We start from the raw sequence: 23,387 nt of genomic DNA, 5'->3' as shown, positions 1-23,387 counted from the left end.
TTGTGCGCTTTGCTTCCCGTTCGCATGTTGGACGGCGTACTCGCAAAAAAATGTGCGTGGGTTTGCTCCGGGTACGTGCACTTTGCCACCTTCACGTGAGCGCCACAAAATGAGTCCGTTCGCCATTTAGGGGCCATCATTGGCCCCAGGGCCGCCAGTTTGCTAGCGAGGGTTCACAGGGGTCACTCAAGGACACCTCAGAAGTTTTCTTAAAGGGACAGCAGCCTTGTTTTTTTTTCTTTTTTTTCTCCTCTCTCTCCATTGCAAGGCAAGCGAGGCGTCACCTGAGATGCTCCGTCCTGCTTTCCAGGTCACGCGTTGCGCTTGCTCGCCTCGTGCGTGCGTGCGTGTATCTCGTTTGTCGCCCACAAGCCACACAAACTCGGTCATGCCCGTCCCCGAGGAAATCTCCTGACGAGCTGCGCTCTTCTAACTGCTAGCAAGAAAAAGAGAAATAAAAAAGCATCTGCAATAAAATCTGATCATGTGATCCAAAAAAATGAATGGGAGCACTCCAAGAAAGTCCAAATGATTCAAACGGCTTTGAAAGATGTCCAATCATTTACAATAATTTTGTAGAACCCAGACAAAGCAGTGGTTGACAGGGGTCGGACAAAGGTCAAGACGCAAATGATTGCTGATGATACTTGGCTATCATTGGCTGCCGGAAATCGCACTTTATTGCTTGGCCTGGAATTTGGTTTGTGACTATTGTGATGGTACGTCGTGTGATTTCTTTTTTTCATACTTTGTCCAGAAAAGTAAAAAAAGGAAATATTGGTCAGGCAAATATGTTCCGCAGGGCTCAATGCTGGGGCCTCTGCTGTTTTCATGTGTGTTGTCCTCACACACGTGGACCAGCACTCTTGCCAGGGACGCTTGTCAAATTCGATGCTCGCTTCATATATTGCAATGTCAGAAACATATTTCAGATCAGATCATTGACAATGATACATTTCACAAATATTTAAAATGTATCTACTTTAAAGAGATTTCCCCCTCCCCTGAACATTTAAAAAAAAAATAAAGTTGAGTGTAATTGAGGTCACCGTTTTTGCTCACTAGCCAATAATCGAAAAGCACATGAAGACGACCAAAATGTCTGAATCGACGTTAACTTCGAAAGCGCCTCATTTCAATAAGACCGAAACATTATTTTTTTCTTTCCGTGTGCTGGTGCGTTTGAGGTCATCGGGATTATCGCGCGTCCTCAAATCCTCTTTGCCGTCCCGACTGGTGTTTATCAACACTGGCTGTGTCGGGCGGCGGCCCCGGGGACAGACAAATGGATGTGTTGCTGAACAGGAAGCAGCCTCTTAAACGGCTTGCATGGAAAAGAAACGATGTCCGCTTGAAAATCTGAGCGCGGCGACATTTCATGGCGACGTCCGCGCTAAATTGAAGCGGGAGGCGCTGACGGCGTTTGAAGAGCTTTTGGAGTCTTACGGGACCAAAATCGAGTCAAGTCGATTTGGATGGCATCAGTAATCCACTTCGCTCCGACGTCTCAACAGTCGGTCGGGAGTCTCCGTTGTCGTATTTTGCGCTTCAGAATGCGCAACGTGTTTTCAAAGTTTTACGCGCAGAATGCGCCTTCTTGGTGTTGTCTTGCTGAAATAGGCCGAGAAGTCCCTGAAAAAGAGTTTGCCAGTCAGGAAGGCCTGGAACATCCATGATTTCCACAAACAATGTGAAATGTGGACTCGTCAGACCACAGCGCATTTTCCTACTTTCCCACGTCTTTTAAAGAAACATCGTTGGTTCCAAACACGTTTCCCCCCCCCCCCCCCCACACCATTCCTCAACTCTTTGCTGTTTTTTTTTTAAAAAACATATTGCCAATTCAAATTAGCAAAAAATAAATAAATAAATACTAATAATCATAATAATGTTCAACAAGCGTAATAACGTTGAACATGAAATATCTTGTCTTTATAATGTATTCTAATGAATATAGGTTGAAAATGATCTCAACTTGATTGGAATTTGTAGGGTAGTTACGTATTTGCGATTTTGATGTCGTCGAGCCGAGAGCTGAACCGATGAATCAAACATTCCCGTTCATATGTTGGGAGTAAATGCAACATTTCAATAAGTATTTGCTCAAGTAAAGTTCCTGGGAAATGTACAAAAGGCAAGTATTTGTACTTGTTTTTTTCCAGCAGTGATCTTCCGGGAATGTGTTGTTGGTTCGGAAAGCCGTCAAGCCGCGTGTTGACCAGAACCTCCCCCAAGGCAGCTGGCCGGATAAAGACGCCATTTGTCAGCTGCAAAGTGCGACGGATTTTGTCTGTTAAATAATTAGCGTGTGCGAGTGTTTGGTTTGATATCGCCTCGACATTTCCAGTCGACACGCTAAAAGTTTAATGACCTCTTCGCATTGGAGAAGATTCCGGTTGCTTCCCACCCGCCCCGAGGGGCATGTCTGACCTCTTCATATCGTTGGATGACATGGAGACTCGGGAGCAGCGGCGTGTCTGCGGCGGGCGGGCGGGCGGGCGGGTTTGGCCGGCGGGCGGCCGGCGGCAGTCCTTGTTTAACCTCGTACAACCGCCGCTTGTTTTCTTCCAATGTTTTGTATTTGCCTGCAAGAACTGGAAAAAGATGCCAGGATAGGAAACAAAAAGTTGCCGTGACGACGAGACGGGAAGCCAAAGTAACAAACAAAAACGCTAATGCCAGGCTTCCTTCAAAATGTTGCTTTTATGCTAACATCTGAGTTGCTGTGCTAATCACAGCAGGCTAGGAAACAAAACTTAATTGTTGTGACAACTCGACGGGAAGCCAAAGTAACGAAAAACACTCATGATAGGCTTTGAAATCTAGTAATGTTGTATTTGTTTTGTTGAGTATTTGAGATAATATGCCTTGCAAATGAATTATATCAACCACAAGAGGCTAGAAAACAAGAGAAAAAATGGTGTGACGACTAGATGGGGCGTGGAGGTAACAACAAAACATTTTAAAATGTCAGGTATGAAAATGTAGCATTTCTATTCTGATCTATTCAATCACATATGCGAAGCTGAGACACCAAAAGATGACATGACGACTAGATGGGAAGCCAAAAAAGGGCAAACAAACACATTTTAGAATACGACTGTCAAGATTTGAAACCTCATTGTAATATTATTGTGTTGTTCTAAATAATGACATCACGCACGTAAGACGAGGAAACGAGCAGATGTCTTGATGACTAAACGGGAAGTCAAGGAAATGAACCAACATTTCAGAACACAACATCAGGATTCATAATGTTGGCCTCTCGTAAAGTTTGAGTTACCAGAAAGTGCTAATTAATGACATCAAACATGTGAGGCAAATATGGTGACTAAACGGGAAGCCAAAGTAATCAAGAAAAACAGGTTTGGAAATGTTAGTTTTATTGCAAGATTTGCGTTATTGTCAAGTGATAATCACGCGTCAAATATCTGCAAATTCCGCAATCTGAGAAGGAAGGAGGGAAAGACTGAACTGGATGGCTCCAGTGGCGTCGAGAGGATGGAGTGAGGTTCCCCGGCACGCTAACGTTAGCGTGTTGGGTGCTTTTCACATCCGGGTTGTCACTGGCCTGCAACCCGAGTCAGCAGGCTGGCCTTTGTTTGATTTGGTCACACTTGACATTTAAATGTGACCAGATTGAGCTCTGAGCCTCGGGCGTTTTTTTCCTCTTCTTTTTTTGTTTTTCTTCTGCTGCTGCTGAGCTTCGTCTTTCTGCTCTTTTTTTTCCCCCTCCATCGTTTGAAGAAGGAAGTTAATCTTTAGCCGTTTGGACGCTCATTTCAGATGTGAGAAAATCAAACGAATGAAAGGAATGATTGCGGACGATCGATGTGGGATTGCGTTTGCCCCCAAATTGAAGCGGCGGCGTGCGCGCAGCGGGATACGCGCCCGTCGCCTCCCGTGCGTGACCCATATTGAGCCAACAGCGCTGCCGAATGTAGGTCAAGCAAAACTAAAACATTCATAGCAGACACGGCCAGGTCCAAAGTCCAAATTGGGGGCGGGGGGGGGGGTGGTCACTAACAGTCGTTAGCTCGCTCATTTAACACTTGACCCCGCGCGGCCCTTTTCAAATTCACCCTTTGAGTGACTTTTAGCTTCAACTTCCTGGTTTGTGCGTGGAAGTTTGAAGAAGCTGCAAAAATCTTCCCTTAGCCGGCAAAAAACAAAAAGTTTGTACTCAAGCCACGTCGGCCGAACGACACTTTTTCGACGGTCGTCACAGAAAGTTTTCAAATTTTGTAGAATACACTAAAATCATTGATTTGATCAATATCGATCTGTAGCGATCAGTCTGGAATAAGTCCGTGATTCCCAACTCAGGCAGTTATTTTGCTGGACGCCGTTCGCTATATGTTAGACGATTAATCGTTTCATCGTTTCAGCCCTCCACTCAACTTGACAGTGGAGTCCACGATATGAAAATCATTTCAAAGTTTTGGATTGTCAGTCTTCACATTTTTCCACTTGGGACCATCTTTGTGTTTTTTTCTCTCAACTGTGCATGTTTTTATGCTTTGCTTGAGTGTTGGCAGTTTGCACTTCCTGGTTAGCGCGCTGACGTTTGTTTGGGAAGGTCCAACGACGCGGCAGGCAAGCTGACGAGTGTGTTTTGGTGGAGCGGGTTTAAAAATAGCGGCACGCGTTTTGTGTGTTTCCCGTCAAATGTCTCGCAGCGTGTGTGTGTGTGCGTGCGTGCGTGCGTGCGTGCGTGAGCGTCGCGTGAATCGCAGTCAGCCACTCGCTTTTACTAATTAATTGAGGAAGTGCCTCAGCAAAGGCTGACAGACGCCGGCAACAGCAAAACAACAAAACGTTGCGCACGCGATGCTTTCTCGTCTGTCTGCGCGTGTCACAGCGCCCCCTCCTGACTCGAAACTCACCCTGACTATTTCTTCTTCTTCGTCTTCTTGTTTGGGTTCCACAAAGCTGGACTGAAAGCGTGTCACATGACCCGAGCGAGATGCGTTCATGGCCCGTCTTCATTTAAGGTCAAATTGTCGCACTAATAATCGTCATTTCTGAGCCACATTTTGATTTGTTTGTTTGTTTGTTTATGTAATAGAAATAAATGAGTAATGAATCGCCATAAATTAGGCTTTACACAATCCGGAATTTGGAGCTAATGATCGATCTGTGAGTAAAAAAAATTATAAAAAAAAGATGGCGCAAACTTGTTTATTTACTGTCAAAATTTGTGTGTGAAATCCTTTGGGAGGGAAAAATCCCAATTAAAGCCTAAAAACTCTCCCAAAAACGCTGATAAACATTCAAGACAAAGTCAACGGGGAAAAAAACCTCCAACACTAAGCGGCTTCCTGGCTGATGTCGCAAATGAAGCAATTCGGGTTTGCACAACAACAAATATGCTAAAGTCCGGTGAACGGCAACACAACTGGCAAATAAAGTCACATTGTCGCATATTGTTGCTTTAAATGAGGTCAACTTTTCGAGAATCCTTAAAGCTGCCCTCGAGATGATTTATTTTTTTTTGCTTCAGGTTTCCTGCCTGAATCACTCCAATATGTTTGCTTAGCAGTAGCTTTAGCGCTGATGCTAACAGTAGCTTTAGCGCTGATGCTAAAGTGTGTCCTGGCTGTAGAGGAGGCAACAAAGATGTCGTTATTGCACACGCTTGCTTTCCAGCAGTCGATGCGTGTCGTTCCACAAGTCGTACCTGCTGCTGCTGTGTCTCGCCGGCTCCACCACTTCTCAGATTTGGGATTCTCCGCGTTCCAAGTCACAGTGACAGCAGTAAGACGGTCACATGGTTCCATCGTGTTCTTTAACGGGCTCACGTGAGCTTTGTTTGTTTTCCGGCGAGCAGCGAAAGTTTGGAAGCAGAAGAAGCGAAGAAGCTGCTCGTGAAACGTCCAGCGAAGCAAACGGCTGCAAACGTCGATGCCTTAATTGCGTTTAGCCGCCGTAATTCCGCCAGCTGGTCTGACACGCAAGCTAATCCGGGCGGTCCGGGCCGGCGTGCGACGGTGCTCTCTGCCAGCTGCCGTTTGCTGGAAGTGGCAGCTGAAAGCGTCCCCGCGCCACCTCCTGCTCTTTGCCCTCCTTTTTTGTTTTTACGAGCCGATCGTGGCGGGAGGCTCGTTTTGGTCAGCTCATAACGGCGCACACCTCCGTAAAGCTTCAACAAAAATTGGACAAAATAAGTGCTACGGTGAAATTGGTGAACCCAATTTCATCATTTTGGGGGGTCGATTGCCAAACGGACACCCTGTGAATTGAGTACATTTTTTAAAAATGTATTTGTTTTTATTTCCTATTTTGGGTCCATTAGCTTAACGCTAACATACAATGCAACATCCAGGCTAACGGAAGTTAGCATAAATAGTTAGTAATGTCGTTCTAAACCTTCAAACAACTACTTGAACATACGTGGAGCAGCAACACATAAAAGCTCAGGAATAAACTTTTTATTTTTATTTTTATAATCTCTGGATCACTTTAGCGTCTTTTATCAGCGCTGCACACTCTTTGGAACACAAAGCTTAAGGAAGGGGGGGGGGCAGGGGGGTTCCTGGCATGTCCGGCAATCAATCAATCATCAATCGATTAAAAAATGTTGTCACCTGGCAAGATGGCCGAGCACGACATTTTGAGGCCATCTTTGTTGTTGATGATCCTGCAAGCAAGGCTAGCGTTGTGATGACTTTCAAGTTGTGAATTCAAGGTCCCGTCGTTCCACGGGCTCCTCCAAAGTGGCGCCTTAACACGCCGGGCGCCGTGTCCTCGTTTGGACCGCAGGTGCCCTTCGCTTCGCGGAAGGCGGCGGCCGGCCGGCACGGCTGCGGCAGCGCTAGGAAATTTCTCCTTCCAAGAAGTTTAAAAGCATCGTCGTGTTGCCCTCACTTTGCGCAGCTGCGCTTACCCACCCGCAACCCCCCGCAAAGTCCCCCATGAGTGTATTTGTGTAACGCGAGAGCAGTGAACAGGTGTTTTCCAAACACTCGCCATCATCGGCATCAACGTGAACGCTCAAACGCTTTGCCGGCGGTTGTTGGCGTGCAAGTCAAAATGAAAACTGACTTCAATATTCACGTTGTCCACGACGGATGCGAGGCCGTTTGACACCCAACAGCAACAGCGCCACCCATCGCGATCAATGAAAACATTTATTGATCCAAACATTTCACAGAAGTTGATTTTAGAGCCGTCATTGCAAACGACATGAAAATGCAATTTTTTTGCTGAAATCTGACAAGCTCGTTTTTTTGTCTCTCATCAGCCGTCCAACGAGGACGCACGTCCAACTCTCAGAGCAGCCCGGGCCAGTACCTGAGCAACGGCGCCGACCCGTACAACAGCCAGCCGTACCTGTCGGGCTTCATCTCGCTCCTGCTGCGCGCCGAACCCTACCCCACCTCGCGCTACGGCGCCCAATGCATGCAGAGCAACAACCTGATGGGCATCGAGAACATCTGCGAGCTGGCGGCCCGTCTGCTCTTCAGCGCCGTGGAGTGGGCCAAGAACATCCCCTTCTTCCCCGACCTGCAGCTCATGGATCAGGTGTGGACGCCGCTCGCCGACGCCAAATCAAGATGGCGGTCTTATGTTGCCGTCCAGGAGGGCTTGAAGTTCCGCCCTCAAAGCGTTTGAGGCCAATGTAGACAACAAAGATGGCCGATTCGAACTGACCCGAATTTTGTTGTTGCTTAACGCAGTCGTTCCAAATCACGAGAACGTATGTCGTGTTTTGCAGGGTTGCGCAATTCATTGAAATTCAATGACAATTTCACTTTGCGGTTGGAAGTGACGCAATCCGAGTGGGATGAATCCAATTTGCCCAAATTTGAAAATGGGATCAAATCTGCCTGCTTTGTATGCTAGTCGGAGTCAAAAGAAATACAAGACAACACTTGTCCCGAAAACTGCAAAGACAAAAAAGTGCGCATAAACAACGGCATCAAAAACGCCGAAGATGTCGTTAAGTTGCATTATTAATCCAAAATACTTTTTACGGCAAAAAGACGAATCTCACAAATGTTATTTTGCTGTTGCGCAAATGCAAAATGTCTGCCTCATCACAGATCCCTCTGGTGCATTGCAACAACACGGTCAGCTTTTTAAAAGGCAAAAAGAAACTCCAAGATGCGTTTGTCTTCATGGAAAATGCACATTCGAGGAAAATGCCCAAATCGGCCCAAATATGTCACGAGCATCCTCTGAAAATCATGAAACTTCATTTGGGACGCATAACGGGAAAGACATTCAAGGGGAAAATATTGCTTGTTTTCTGTAAAACATATTTGACCATTTGAATTACTGCCACTCATCAGAAAAGTCATCGATTTCCAAAAGCAAATTTCTTTACCTTTTATTGATTTTATTTCGGAAAAAAAATGGCCCACACGTACAGCATGTAATATGCATATTTAAAAAAGGACCCCCAAAAAAGTATGTTCTGTCTGTGACTGCAATGCCGTTTCCCGTGTGTAGGTGGCGTTGCTGCGCATGTCGTGGAGCGAGTTGTTCGTGCTGAACGCGGCGCAGTGCTCCATGCCGCTGCACGTGGCGCCCCTGCTGGCGGCGGCCGGCCTGCACGCCTCGCCCATGTCGGCCGAGCGCGTGGTGGCCTTCATGGACCACATCCGCGTCTTCCAGGAGCAGGTGGAGAAGCTCAAAGCGCTGCAGGTGGACACGGCCGAGTACTCCTGCCTCAAGTCCATCGTGCTCTTCACGTCCGGTGAGCGCCCGACGTCTTCACCAACCGCCCGCCGTCCGCTCGCCTTTCTTCGCCGGTCCCAAGTTTCCGCTTTGGCGTCATCGTTAAAGTTGGCGATCAGAGGAAGCCGCTCCAAAAACATTCGTCCGCTTCATTGACGACGCGAGAAACGCCTCTCGGTCTCGACGCCGTGCAGTCGGACACGACGACAAAACGTCACACAATCCAGCGCTTAACTGATCCTCTGCGTCGATCAGACGTCAAAGCAAAGGGAGCACGCAAAGCAATCAATAATTCTAACTTGATATCAGAATTCTGATCAATGATTCGTGTCGTTTAGCTTCAATTCAATGCTAGTCCTTTGGCCACATGGCGGCTTATTTGGCACGCACAAAAAACGATTTGCTTCCGATGAATCGATTCAGGAAATAAAAACTCGGGTGACACATTTTTTCAAAAAGCGAAAAAAAAGTTCTGCGCTTCATCTTCATTGATTAAAATGTTGAAAGTACTCAAAGAGTGCTTGATTGCAATTGCAACTCTTTCTTTTTTATTTTTAGGAAATTTGATCTTATTTGATGACTTTAGTCTAAATATCATACAATTATTCAATCATATTAAATGTATAAGAAATATCATGATTATGAATCCACTGTTGACTTTTAGTTGTGTTTGTTTTTCAGAGCTCTTGACATGTTTGTTCTTTTTCACATCGCGTCCGCATGACTTGATTTGCGTCGCAAGCTACCAACAAAACAGCAAAAACATTTCTGGACTTTGCGTTCTGTTTTGCGGCGCTTTTGACGCTGATCGCGTCCGTCACTTTGCCGGCGTCGCCTCCAACGCGCTGTCACAACCCAGACACCTCGCTGGGAGATCATGATGTGAACAAGTTAACAGAACCGCCCCCCCCCCCCCCCATCATGGATCTTTTGCTTCCTCCATGATCCCATCTATTATTGAGTCAGCCCCTCCTCATCTCGCAAGTTCAATTATGCATAGCGTGGGATTGGCCACAGCGCGCCCGTGACCTACATGCTAACCCCCCGTAGCCCTCAGCTCACCATGTGACACACACACACACACGCACACACACAATCCATTGGCTGGCGACCAGTCGTGCTTCTCTTGCCAAAAGCGTGCGTACGTGTGATGCTGATTGAAGACTTGAGATTGTTCACAGGTGTTCAAAAGCAGTAAAAAAATAAAAAATAAAATAAAATAAATGCTTGAAATCCAAACTTCATGCCGAGTGCTCGGAAGAAAGCGTGATTGTTGAAAACACTGATCAGCGAAGTATAAAAATATTTTGAAATGAAAGATTTTCACACTTGAACAGTTTTATTACTCTTGTCCAAAGATATTTGGTTGCAAAACTGCTACAAAAGAGCAATTAGACATCAAAAATGAGCTCTGAATGGTAAACTGTGGCAGCGTCACGTACGTCTCGTATCCTTTGCTTTCATTCGAGGATCACGAAATACAAAATGTTAACACACAAAAATATGAATCCTATTTTAAAGTGAAACAATTGAAACGAGACTTTCAGCTTTTAAATTCCAACTTTGAGTTTAATCGTCAAAATGTAACAAGCGTAACATTATTTTTCTTGCAACATTATAGACAACAATGGACAGCGACTTCATTAACTCATTCACTGGCAGCCATTTTCACTGAAGCAACCCCCTTCGCTCCCAGCTGTTTTACTGGATTTGGACTGATTTTGTGAGGCGCACAGAATATGATATTCTAGTGTTGTAAAAACATGAAACCTACCAAAAGAAAGATTAGAGTTTCTTCTTTCATCAGGAAAAAAAAAGTATTTTTGCATCTGTTTCCGTGTTGCGGCAATTAGCATTAGAATATAGTCAAGTGTCATCATTATTCACAAATCTGCTTTGAACTGTGGGTCAATGAGCTTGTTTGCAACATGGCCCTGGCTGATCTCTTACACTCTGCTGCCACCTGTCGGCCGTTTTTTGTAATAACTATCATTGCTTTAAGCGACCTCTTCAGGTCAGAGGCTGCAATTTAAGCTTTCTGTATGCTCTAAAACGCAACAAAAACGTATAAATACGCTTTTGGGAGCAAAGGAGTTGAACGATATTAGGTTGTCATTTGATTTTGTCAGTTTAGCAGCAACAAAGATTTTGAAAACCAATGCAGAACACTTGTTTGTTTGATCTCTACATTTTATTTGCAATATTCGGAACTGTCAAATCTGCTGATTGATTATGATGATCGCCCAAATGAAATGAAGCTCCTCCCCTTATTTCAACATCATTCCTGGGAATCGCGGCTTTCATCCAAAAACAACAAATGGGTGAGTTTTTTCACTGAATAACAGTTGACAGGCAGCAAAAAAAAAAAAGACTGAAGATTTGAGGTGTTGTTGTGATGGGAATTCCTGCCGCCGTTTCGGTGAAAGGCGTCCCCGGTGCGCCGTTTCGGTGAAAGGCGTCCCCGGTGCGCCGTTTCGGTGAAAGGCGTCCCCGGTGCGCCGTTTCGGTGAAAGGCGTCCCCGGTGCGCCGTTTCGGTGAAAGGCGTCCCCGGTGCGCCGTTTCGGTGAAAGGCGTCCCCGGTGCGCCGTTTCGGTGAAAGGCGTCCCCGGTGCGCCGTTTCGGTGAAAGGCGTCCCCGGTGCGCCACCTCGTCTGCGTCGCTTGGCACGGAAAAGCGCGAGAGGTCGCAGAGCTGCCGCTTCGGCACGCGAAGCGGCTTTTTTGGCCGGCGGACGACAGCTTGACTAATCTCCGCCGCTTTGTCACGAACACGCCGTCCGACACACACACACAAAAAGGCCCCAAAAATCAGTCCGGCTGTCCTCGGAGCGGCAACCAAGTAAAAAGCAGCGACTCACACAGCTTGACACGCTATATTTTTTTTTTGGGGGGGGTTACATCAAAGCCCGCTGTGACAAAAAGGAGCCCCGATGCAAGCTGACAGGTTAAAACGAAGCAATGGGAGAAACACGAGAGTTCATGCGGGGGTCACGGGCAACACCCCCCCCCCCCCCAAAAAAGCATCTTTGTTTGGTCTTCACACGGCGCCAAATCTCTCGTGCTTTCAAACCCCTGACACAGAGGGTGTGAAAAGTGTAGCGCGCAACCTAACCCCCACCCCGGTCTCGCTCAGCTGTGCGGTGCACGGGGGGGGGGGGGTCGGATGGGGGCTGCAAGTCACATGTGGAGGCCGGAGTGCAATTAGGAATGTAGTAGAACCCGCAACCGCTACACGCTAACCTTCACACAAACCCCGATGCACATCAACATGAGAAGCCAGGGAGGGGCAACTGCTGGCCCTCGGGCAGTATTACACGGGGGGGGGGGGCACACATTTCACAACCACATGTATGACAAAAAGGATACTTTAAATATGGACAAAAAATATGTGCTCTTAATGCATTTCATATTTGACAATACATTTAACCACATACTTAGATTTTTTTTTTCTTTGCATGAAATTAGCATTCAAAGGCAGCACAAAACGGCTGAAGAAGAGAACATTAAGTGCAAGAATTCATTTTGTGCATTTTTTCCACCAAAATCAACTCACTACAACCATGTCTGCCATCTAGTGGTGATTGATAATATTACAACTTAAAAACTACACTTGACCCCCGCAGATTTGTGTTATTTTCTTTTTCTCTCCTATTTTTTAATGGAATTATTTTTATTTTTATTATTATTTTTTTATCATCATTTTTTGAGGAATTTGTGAGTTTAAAACAAACAAACCAACAAAAAACGCCAGTTGCCCATCACTGACCTCCATCAATAATTAGGCCCAAAGATGTGCATCGTCAACCGTTGCTTTCTGTAGGCACAAAAAGTTATGAATTTTTCTAAAAGTTTTCAGCCAAAAATTAGGCATTCACATTTTCATGGATTTTTTTCCCTCAATATTTCTCCCAGTTTCCATTTTACAAATTCTTCACAATTCCAAATGTTGCTTCTTTTTTTTTACTGCATTTTGACTGTCATGATGAACAATGACTTGCTAAGGGGGGGAAATAAAGGCTCAAATTCACACTGATTGTGAGAATCAATCGATCGCTGGCTCATGACGCAAGGGTTCAAAGTTCAAAGTCAATTTTACAGGGAGCGTTTTGAGTACATTTGACCGGTTTATTGATTGATTGATTTTTAAAAGTAATTCAAGCATTGAGGAACAAACTCATGACCTTGAGCTTTGGAGACAGCCACTCTCGCACCTGAGCCGGGCCGCTCTTGTTGGTGGCCACTCGACTGCATTGCAGGCGGGATCGAAATGAGATCAAAAAGACGATCTCTTGCAGGTACAGCAGGAGCGGCAGGCCTCGGGTCTCACAAGCATGGAGTCGCTTTTTGGGAAAAAATCAATTGGCAAAATGTACTTGAAATTTGTGAGTGAAAAAAGGTGACGAGTTTCTGTCTTTGTTCTTCTTCTTCTTCGGCATTGTGAGCGCGTGGCCAAAAACGCTAACGTGCGTGTCGTGTCGTTGTTTAGACGCGATGGGCCTGTCGGACGCCGGCCACGTGGAAAGCATCCAGGAGAAGTCGCAGTGCGCCCTGGAGGAGTACGTGCGCAACCAGTACCCGAGCCAGCCCAACCGCTTCGGCCGGCTGCTGCTGCGGCTGCCGTCGCTGCGCATCGTGTCGTCGCCCGTCATCGAGCAGCTCTTCTTCGTGCGGCTGGTGGGCAAGACCCCCATCGAGACGCTGCTGCGCGACATGCTGCTGTCGGGCTCCGGCTACAACTGGCCCTACGTGCCCGCCGCCGTGCAGCGCGAGAGGCCCGTCTCGCTGCACTACAACGACGGCGGGCCCTGACCCCGGGGCCGGCCGGACGCAAACAAACAAACAAACACTGGACGCACGCAAGCCATGACATGAAAAAGGACAAACGCCAAAAACGTCTTTCCGTTTTTTGTTTGTGCGTTGTTTATACGAAGACGAACGTGACGCTTGTGTCCGGCGTGGCGTCTGCTTGGACGCACCCGCCGCATGGCGGGGTTCTGCTGCTGATGTGGGTCAAGCTCAGGTTCACAAGTATCCATATTATCAGCGTATGAAAATGGCCTTGATTCAAAGGTTTGAGTCAATGACAATTGCATTTTTGGAATACAATTTTTAGTGCACAATATTTTTACAAGTGTGTCGAAAAGTTGTTGGTAACTCAATTTGGCCCTGGAAAGTATTTCCCTCAATGGTGGGAGTGACGCGAAGAAAAGGCCTCTGAAGCACTCTTGGGGAAACCCTGAATTGGTTTGGCCAGCTATTTTGACAACACACCTGTGGACTACTCATGTTGTCCTTGGGGTTAACTAGTACCCACCGGCATCTTTTTTCCTTTGTTTTTCTTTTTTCGGACAATGCACATGAATCAGGGCGCACACAAAAAAAAGTTCCTGCCATCTTGCGCCCCCCCGCGTAACTTCTGGCAGAGAAGGACAACAACAAAATCATAATTGGATGCAAGCAGCCCTGCTTAGACGTCATCACTGGTGACAATATTATGGGTTTTATTGAAAGCCTATTCACAAGTGGGGAGAGAAAAAATAGAACCGTTTTTTTTTTTAAGTTTTTGTGGAGGACTCGTGGACATCTGCCTCACAACTTTCACATTTTGGGTTCACATTCCAAAAACATGTGACAGGTGCTTGCAGTCCAGCATGTACCCCACTTCTCTCGCCAAGTATTCAGTGCGTTGGGGTAACTCGAAGCCCCCCCCCAAAAAGTTGACTCGTCAAGCGCAGCACTTCCCCGCTCATGCCTTCTCCAAATCCATCCTTTTTCTATGCCACTATTCGACCTGTGCTTTTTTTTTTTTTGAGGGGGGGGGGGGGGGTGGGGGGGGGTGTTTATTGTGGGTGTGTTTTTCTGCAACTAGCTGAACTTGCCTTAGAACAAAAAAGACTTTGTCACATTTATCTTATGACTGTGCCATAATCGTTACCTGTTATAACAGGGATTTAAAAAATGTGGAGAAATGTTGCGCAAAAACCTGGACTGGTTTGTTTCCGTCTTCTCTTGCTCGGACTTGCGACGTCAAACGGCGTCGCAGTCCTTTCAAGTTGGCCCCGCCTCCCATCGGAGAGGCCGGCGACCGTTGTCGTCGGTTTCGCCGGTCCGTCACGTCACGCAAACGTTGGAAAGGATTCAAATAAAATTTGGTTGCTCACACTGAATGTGCCTCGTTGTTGCTCATTCCCAAAGCTTGCAAAGCGGCCTTCTTCAAAATTCAGGTTTTCAAATGGAGGCCTTTAAAATTGGCTTAGGATTTTGAATTTGGCTTTTAAGACAGACTTCGACTTTCAAATGAAGGTTTTAAGACCAGTTTAGGGTTTTAAAGGCTTCAAAAAAGCGTTAGGCTTTTAAAGCTGGGTTTCAAATAGGGTTGATTTCAAACAATGTCATGTTTTCAGGTTCCAGTTTAGGGTTTCAAAAAACGTTTTGGGTTTTAAAACAGGGATCCAAAAGAGTATCATGAAGACTATTTCTATCTCTCTAATTAATATATTATCCAACACACCTGATTGTAAATATCAGGATCCTTTTCAGGCTTCGGCAGAACTTACTGATGAGCTGATTATAGGAATCAGGTGTGTTGGAGTATGGAAGCATCTAAAACAGTGGTTAGTCTTTGAGGGCCAGACGGAAGCAAAGTTCCTCAAACAAATCTCGTCCACACAAAAGCGCTTCAAGACTCGCGTGTGTCCAAAAGAAGATGCTGAGGACGTTCAACGGCTGTAATGTGTATGCCAAGACTGGGGTGGCGCTGTAGCGCAGCGACAGGGAGTTAACAGAAAGCGTAGAAGAAGAATCAGCCAAGAAGACAAACATGGCTTTCCATGTATGGAAACAACGTGAAAAAGACAAACACGGGAGACGTGACGATGGCGGCTGATTCAAGTAAACACGGCTTGTTGAAGGTGGGAATAAAGAAGCAAAATATTTCGCTGCAGAAGCAGAAGCAAGCTAAGGAGGCCGAGCAAAACGACGACCACGCGGCTATCCGCCATTGTTGTTGACAGACTGACGGGACGCGTCGTCATCACTGGAGGAGTTTCCCGCATGTGGCGTCTGGACGGACGCCTTTTGAAATCTGTCCACTCTGGAGCCCGCTTTCAAAAGTCATCGCTTTGAAAAGTCATCGCTTTCAAAAGTCATCGTTTTCAAAAGTCATCGCTTTCAGAAAGTGCGCCATCGCGTGGACCAGCGGCCGAAACGGTAAGAAACTTGTGAGGACTCATTGAAACGGCCTTTGGTGTGGACGACGGGGCCCGCAGGTTTTCCAGGTTTTTCTTCTCCAACACACCTGATTCAATGACCAGGATCATTATCAGGCTCCTGAAGAGTTTGCTGACGAGCTTCAATATGAATCAGCTGTGTTGAACGTGGGAAACCTCGAAAACACGCTGGACCGAGTTTGCCCCCCCCCCCCCCCCCCCGCCTGCTCTTGGGCCACATATGTTTTTTGTATTCATATGCTTTATGGGGGGGCGGCGGTGCAAATATGTAATGCACGCCTCCAAAGTGGAGGTTGAGGGTTCACGAGTGGCAAATGAAAAGCTGCAAGTGGATTGGGGTTATGATGAGTGTTTGAATCCCGAATTGTAAATTCAATTTGAAGCCGAAACCCTTTCTTAAAAGCCTCCCTTAAAACCATCATGCTTGTTCCAGCCGGTTTTCAAACCTTGATTTGAACCCTGAAACTTCATTTGAAGTCCTGATTTGAAATGCTAACCATTATTTGAACCCTTATATTGAAACCCTAATGACAGTTTGAAACCCTAAACATGTTTTAAAACCATAATTTGAAATCTTTTGGTTTGAGACCCTAATTTGAAAACCTAATCCGACTAGTCCTATTTGATTTTTAAGTATTGATTTTTTTTTTGGGTACTTTTGACTGCCAAAAACGTTAAATAACGTTCAGTAAAATCCTATGGAGGAGTGCCAAAGACGTTAAAAGACGTTTGTTTCAAAACAGAGGTGAAACTAACCATTTTCTATTGTTGATTACTGAAAAACGGAATAAGGTAGAAACAAACTTTTTTCTGATGAAAGATGAGAGTCCAATCTTTCATTTGGTAGGATGTGTGTTTCCATAGTCCAAACACAACATTTTCTGTGGACCTTGAAAGATCAGTCAAAAATGCTTAAATCGGCTGGCACCCACGGCATCCTTTTCTGAAAACGTCTGGCAGTCCAAGAGTTAATGGGCAGGACCAGCTGAAATCGAGACAGGAAGTTTGAAGCTCTACATTGAAATCCTAACTCAGGCTTAAAAGCTTGTTTTGTCCACATAACATGATAAAAATAATAAGTTGAAAGTGAGATTTGAAGGCCTAGCTTGAAAGCTTTTTGTTTGTTTGTTCTTCTGGTGCGAAGACCAACACCAAATGTGAATTTCCTCTGTCCTGTCCTGTCCTGTCTTATCGTGCTCGGCGTCGACGTCCTAATTCAGCAAGGCAAAGTGGGCGTGAACCCCCCGCAGCAGATGCCGTGCAGCATTCGAGGTTGAGGGACGCATCAATATTGATGGCCGGCCAGCCAGGCGGCTTGGCGGGAACTTTGTCCCGCATGAATATTGATGCCGTTGCCATACTTTGCCGTCCGGACCTCTTTAGGGATTTATAAGGCAGGTGATGTACATTTTTTCTGCACAGCAATTTCGACAGCAGCGAGGGGTGTCGGGGTGTCGGGAGGTCGGGGGGTCGGGGGGTCGGGGGGTGTCAGTCAAGGGGCGCCAAATGAGATCGTAGCGGAACGGGGGGTTCGCCGGCCGATCCCATTCCCTTGTCGGCGGCGTGAGGATGATGCCGGTTGTAAGAAATGAATGTTTCATAGGATGACGGATGGCCAGAAAAAAAAAAAAAAAGGATGACGGATGGCCGCCTGTTGACGCTGGAAGCGCCGCTGTTGCTTTTGGGACCACTTGGGACCACCCGACTCCACGCTCGTTAGCATATTAGCTTTGGACGGCGCGCGGCCGGTTTGCCAAAAGGCCTTCTTACTTGTCCTCGAGTAAATCAAGGCAGAACTCCAAATGAACTTTGGAAGAAGGCTCGTTCAAAAGCGGGAAAGTATTAGCGGACTTTGAGGCTGCATTCGAGGAAGCCGGGAAGTCCAATTGATCGCATTTGAATTGCAAACACCACGTTGGAAATGTAAACAACACCATCAAAACAAAAAAACACTTTATTAATGATTATGAAGAAAGATTTAGGCTAGCTAATAGTGAGGGATGGACAAGTACCAATACCAGGTATCGGGCCGCCACCTGGTATCGGTATTCACAATACCGGTCGTCCTCTTGTGGCCGTTTTACAATCAGGAATGACAAATTAGTAGAATAGAAACTTGCTATTCATTTCATGCAATCATTTTAAGGAACAATGCTGTATTGGAATACGTATATAGCTCCCTTTATTTATAATTTTGTTTATTATTATCATAGTTTATATATTAGTGTTTTGGGCAAATGTGCTGCCTGTCACTTTCTAAAAGGCAAATCATTTAGGATTTTGCCAGATTTGCTGTGGCGGAGATCCTGTAAGCCACCAGACAACATCCGCCCCTGCACTGAACCACTACCCGGGTCATAGTTTGGACACCTCTGGACTAAGATCACACAAATCAATAATATCATGTAAATGCGGCCTTCAGAGCACATTGCGATGATTTAGTTTGTATTTTGTTGAGTGCAAACGGATGTTTGCTTTTCTGCTACATTTTGTTGCCGTTCTTGGCAAGACGACGACAACGATGGCGGCGGCGGCGGCGGCGGCGGCGGCGGCTTCATCAGATCATGGCTGTCGCGCTCGGCTTGTGCAAACATACGATTACGCTGGGACGCCTTTCTGGGTCACTAAGTTAAATATTTCAGATGGTTTATTTTTAGTACCTTCTGCTTCTGCACACACATACGAACGCGCGCGCGCGCACACACACACGCACACACACACTGGCACTAATGCATCGGTGTTGTCCGCAGGCTGAGTTTGACCCACTAAGTCATGTTCACACGGCCCCCCCCCCCGGGCTTTATTGAGCGTTTTGCTTTGGCAGAAAAGTGTCGGAACGGGCCAGCAAATAACAAACACCACAACTTACACATGATGTCGTCTTTTCTCCAAAGGAAAAAAAACTAACAAACATCCCATAATGTATAGTTTGATTTTTTTATTATTATTATTTTTTCTCTTTTTTTCCTAAGATATATAGTTAGACTTTTTTATTATTATTTTTTTCTCTTTTTTTCCCTATGATATATAGTTAGACTTTTTTATTATTATTATTTTTTCTCTTTTTTTCCTAAGATATATAGTTAGACTTTTTTATTATTATTATTTTTTCTCTTTTTTTCCTAAGATATATAGTTAGACTTTTTTATTATTATTATTTTTCCTCTTTTTTTCCTAAGATATATAGTTAGACTTTTTTATTATTATTATTATTTTTTCTCTTTTTTTCCTAAGATATATAGTTAGACTTTTTTATTATTATTTTTTTTTCTCTTTTTTTCCTAAGATATATAGTTAGACTTTTTTATTATTATTATTTTTTCCTCTTTTTTTCCTAAGATATATAGTTTGACTTTTTTATTATTATTATTTTTTCTCTTTTTTTCCTAAGATATATAGTTAGACTTTTTTATTATTATTATTATTTCTCTTTTTTTCCTAAGATATATAGTTAGACTTTTTTATTATTATTATTTTTTCTCTTTTTTTCCTAAGATATATAGTTAGACTTTTTTTATTATTTTTTCCTCTTTTTTTCCTAAGATATACAGTTAGACTTTTTTATTATTATTTTTTTTTCTCTTTTTTTCCTAAGATATATAGTTAGACTTTTTTATTATTATTATTTTTTCTCTTTTTTTCCTAAGATATATAGTTTGACTTTTTTATTATTATTTTTTTCTGTTTTTTTCCCTAGGATATATAGTTAGACTTTTTTATTATTATTATTTTTTCTCTTTTTTTCCTAAGATATATAGTTAGACTTTTTTATTATTATTATTTTTCTCTTTTTTTCCTAAGATATATAGTTAGACTTTTTTATTATTATTATTTTTTCTCTTTTTTTCCTAAGATATATAGTTAGACTTTTTTATTATTATTATTTTTCTCTTTTTTTCCTAAGATATATAGTTAGACTTTTTTATTATTATTTTTTTCTCTTTTTTTCCCTAGGATATATAGTTAGACTTTTTTATTATTATTATTTTTTCTCTTTTTTTCCTAAGATATATAGTTAGACTTTTTTATTATTATTATTTTTTCTCTTTTTTTCCCTAGGATATATAGTTAGACTTTTTTATTATTATTATTTTTTCTCTTTTTTTCCTAAGATATATAGTTACATTTTTGCCCGTTGATGCCTGATTATTCAACGTGAACAGCATTTCCGTACTGCTCGGCGAAGGCGGACATGTTGTTTCGCTCGCAAAGCAGAAGACGTACGTCAGCAGAAGTAAACGTTTAGCGATAATACTTTTCCTTGAAACAAGAATCAAATTTGTAATTATCCGTCCAAACAACTAGTAAGTATTTTTAATCTTATATCAAATCAAATGCATGACCTCGACTTTGCAGAAATTCATCTTTTGCAAGCTGGCGTGGAACGTTTCACTCTATTGTAACAGTTCAACTCATTTCCATTAGCATGTCTGTGTTATTCTGCATGATAGGTTAGCATCAAGCTATCAGAGGTTTGTGAAACAAGATGAGGAGGACTCGGTTTGACATGTTATTGTCGTTTCAATTGTATTGTTTGCTGTCTCGGTTTTAGCGTTGATTTTAAAGCAGGCGTGCAGAATACAAAGCTGGACGCGAGCACGCGGAGCTTCGTCGGGAAGGAAGTGCCGGCAGAAGCGCGAAGGACTGCCGAGGCAGCTTGCTTTTTGCGCCATTCGGTTTTCTGCCTTTTGACAGGATGGCACGCCGGTCTTGCCGCAATTTGGCCCGAATGTTGCCGAGCAAACGTTGACTTGTTAATAAGAATGCATCTTGCGTAATACAAGTTTTGATCTGGTTTCTCCATTATTGTGGATTTTCACCCGTTGCGAGTACGTCTGGAATCCCTACGATAAAAAGGGGAGTTCATTGAATGGTACTACTTTCCTATTTTAGACAGCTTGTGGCATCATAGACTACTTGAAGTATGAAAACCCCCCACAACTTTTTCAGTGAATTGCTGGGGATCGGTTCCATTGGGGGGGAAAAAACTACCTGAATCAAGTGTTGAATTTGTTGCTCGTGAAGCAGAAAAATGCGACTCGTTGCCGTTTTCCTGTCAACAATGTGATTCTTTGTTGCACTTGATCAAGTTGCTAAATGACATGAACGGCCGTCAAACTGCCGGCAGACTGGATGTCATTAGATCGCCCGCGGCCCGCCGTCGTGCAAATACAAGCACGTCGTTGCTGCAGCTTGATGGGAAGGTGGGCCGAGGGGGGCGGGGCAGATCCCGTGACGCTATTTGACCTCGACGATCAATGCGCGTCTCTGTTGGCCGCCTCAACTTGCAACGCGGAACCACATGGGATCAATTATTAACCTTCAGATGGGAACATGAAGAAGAATCTTCGCTAGCAAGAGAAGCTAACACGCTCGCATCTTTCAACGTCAAACGTCAGTGACAGATTGTCACAAAAAAATTCAGGCTCAGGTTCGAGGTTGGAGTACAGGACAAGGTTGATGGGTTATGGCAAGATTGTGGTTAGGGTTCGAGAGTTAGCGCTTGAGTGACCTTTGGGGTTAAGTCGAAGGTTGTTGTTTTTTCCCCGAGTTTGGAGCTTGAAATTCGATTTGGGTTAAGGGCTTAGGTTGGGATTTTTCAGGCACTTTTAAAACTAAGGCAACTGTTTGTTTTTTTGCATTTTGAAAGTTTCACCTACATTCATTTTTCATTTTCATTCAGATCTACTCGAATCCAATTTACTACTGTCAGGTTGAACAAAACTGACAAAACCGTTTTTGTTGGGTTAGGTTTAGTGGGTTCGGTTCGGTTTAAACGAAGACGTTTGTTGGGAAGCTTTATTGGCTCTTCTGCCATCTAGTGGAAGACGGTCTAATTGCTCTGCCTGTCACGATACGTCACTGGACGGATGAACGACGACATATTTGTCATTCGTCAAAAATAATGTTCTACTTGGGATTGACTGACTTAGAGTACAGATTGTTCCCGTGGCCCCTGAAGATAAATGAATATGGAATGTGCAAAAAATAAATAAATAAAGGAATCCCGTCTGTTACGTCACGTTGGAAGGCCCTGAAAGGCGGCGAGTCTCCCACGTCGCGTCGCCTGCGAGCCGCTTGACACGTCAAGTGTAAGCGGCTCGCAGGCGATGCCTTGTCCTCTTATTGTGCTGGTCCCAAGCGCGACGCCCGGACCCGTCCAACTTCTCACCTGCGCTATTGTGCGCCGCGCCGCTCAGCGCCCTCGCTAATTGGGAGCGCAGATTCCGGGACAACTTCTCTTTTTGTTCCATTATGCTGCGAAGCGCTGACCCGGACGTGTGAGGTCACAGCTGCGCTAATTGGCGCTGAGGATGATGATGATGATGATGATGATGATGATGATGATGGTGTGTGTTTGTACAGTACAGTGTGTGCCCCATTGTCGTCCATGCACTCTGTGCTCACGCTGAGTATGAACAATGTGAGCCGTCTGTCGTGGTTGTTGCTTTATGTAATTTAACGTCTTCACACTCAAGATGGCCGCCCTAAAGGTATGCGACTCGACGTTCAGCTTCAAGGACCAAAACATCATTGATGGATACAAAAATCATTTAATACAATGGCCAACAATTGTGAACAAAGACCTTTCTTTCTTTCTTTCTTTCTTTCTTTCTTTCTTTCTTTCTTTCTTTCTTTCTTTCTTTCTTTCTGTAGTAAAGCACTAACTACTGCCACGAAGGACTTACTCAATGTAAGATAAAAAAAAATAAAAATGGCTTACGTAATTGTGGTTACACGTACGTATGGTGCAACCAAGGGTTTGACATGACTATTATTTTTTGTATTTTTATTTTTCATTTAACGTGGTGTTTTTTTCCCATTTGTTGTCAACGCATCGCATTAGATTGCATCATCCTTCGTTCACTCGAGAAAAGGAACTTTCTAGAAATTCAGAGAGAGAACTAAAGGACTTTATGCGCACTTTTTGAATTTTAAATTTTTTTGGGGGCCTCAATACATGTTACACATTTCCAACTTGATGGCAACAGTCGTGACTTATTCACTATTTCCAAGTGAGTCTTTTCAAGCGTGGCTCCTTGAGACTTATTTTGTGGATCTGCTCAGGCCTACCAAGTTTGCTGTTGCCACATCGAACCAGCTTCAAGGACTGAATTTTTTTGAAATGACAAGACTTCGTTCCTATTTTCAAGCACCCTGAAAATGGCTAAAATGCCCCCCCCCCCCCCCCACACACACACACACACACAAAAATGGCTATTTTAAGATGGCAGACTTGCTGTGTCTTCTCAGGCACGTCCTTGAGGCTTTTTGACCAAATTTCACGGTTCTAAATCGAACTGGCTTCAGGGCTGGATTTTCCAAATGTTGTACAACAACTTCATTCTTAGAAAGACTCCCGGAAACGGCCAAATCGACTGCAAAATGGTCGCTTCAAACAGAAAGCGTTGACTTCATGTGTCATCTTAAGTCTGTCATATGAAGACTTTTTTGGGGTCTACTCATAAGAGATAT

At 44.4% G+C, this 23,387-nt stretch overlaps 2 protein-coding genes across 5 annotated transcripts in view; both read left to right on the top strand.

Moving 5' to 3' along the window:
• nr2f5 (nuclear receptor subfamily 2, group F, member 5) overlaps window positions 1-14,506 on the top strand; it is a 49,481-nt gene extending 34,975 nt beyond the window's left edge. For both annotated transcript variants that reach the window (XM_077575792.1, XM_077575791.1), the window contains 3 exons: window positions 7,244-7,524; window positions 8,455-8,701; window positions 13,169-14,506. In XM_077575792.1, the coding sequence (XP_077431918.1) occupies window positions 7,244-7,524; window positions 8,455-8,701; window positions 13,169-13,491 (851 nt within the window). In that variant the 3' untranslated portion in view covers window positions 13,492-14,506. The remainder of the gene's footprint in view (window positions 1-7,243; window positions 7,525-8,454; window positions 8,702-13,168) is intronic.
• Window positions 14,507-15,491: 985 nt separating this feature from the next.
• Window positions 15,492-23,387, top strand: part of il21r.1 (interleukin 21 receptor, tandem duplicate 1) — a 32,690-nt gene continuing 24,794 nt past the window's right edge. For all 3 annotated transcript variants that reach the window (XM_077574870.1, XM_077574872.1, XM_077574869.1), the window contains exon 1: window positions 15,492-15,891. The gene's annotated coding sequence lies outside the window, so the exon portion shown is untranslated. The remainder of the gene's footprint in view (window positions 15,892-23,387) is intronic.

This window comes from Vanacampus margaritifer, chromosome 9 (genome assembly GCF_051991255.1).
Source record: "Vanacampus margaritifer isolate UIUO_Vmar chromosome 9, RoL_Vmar_1.0, whole genome shotgun sequence".
In the NCBI taxonomy this organism is placed as follows: domain Eukaryota; kingdom Metazoa; phylum Chordata; class Actinopteri; order Syngnathiformes; family Syngnathidae; genus Vanacampus; species Vanacampus margaritifer.
Note: the sequence above shows the minus strand (reverse complement) of the source record. Positions and strands in the feature narration are given on the sequence as shown.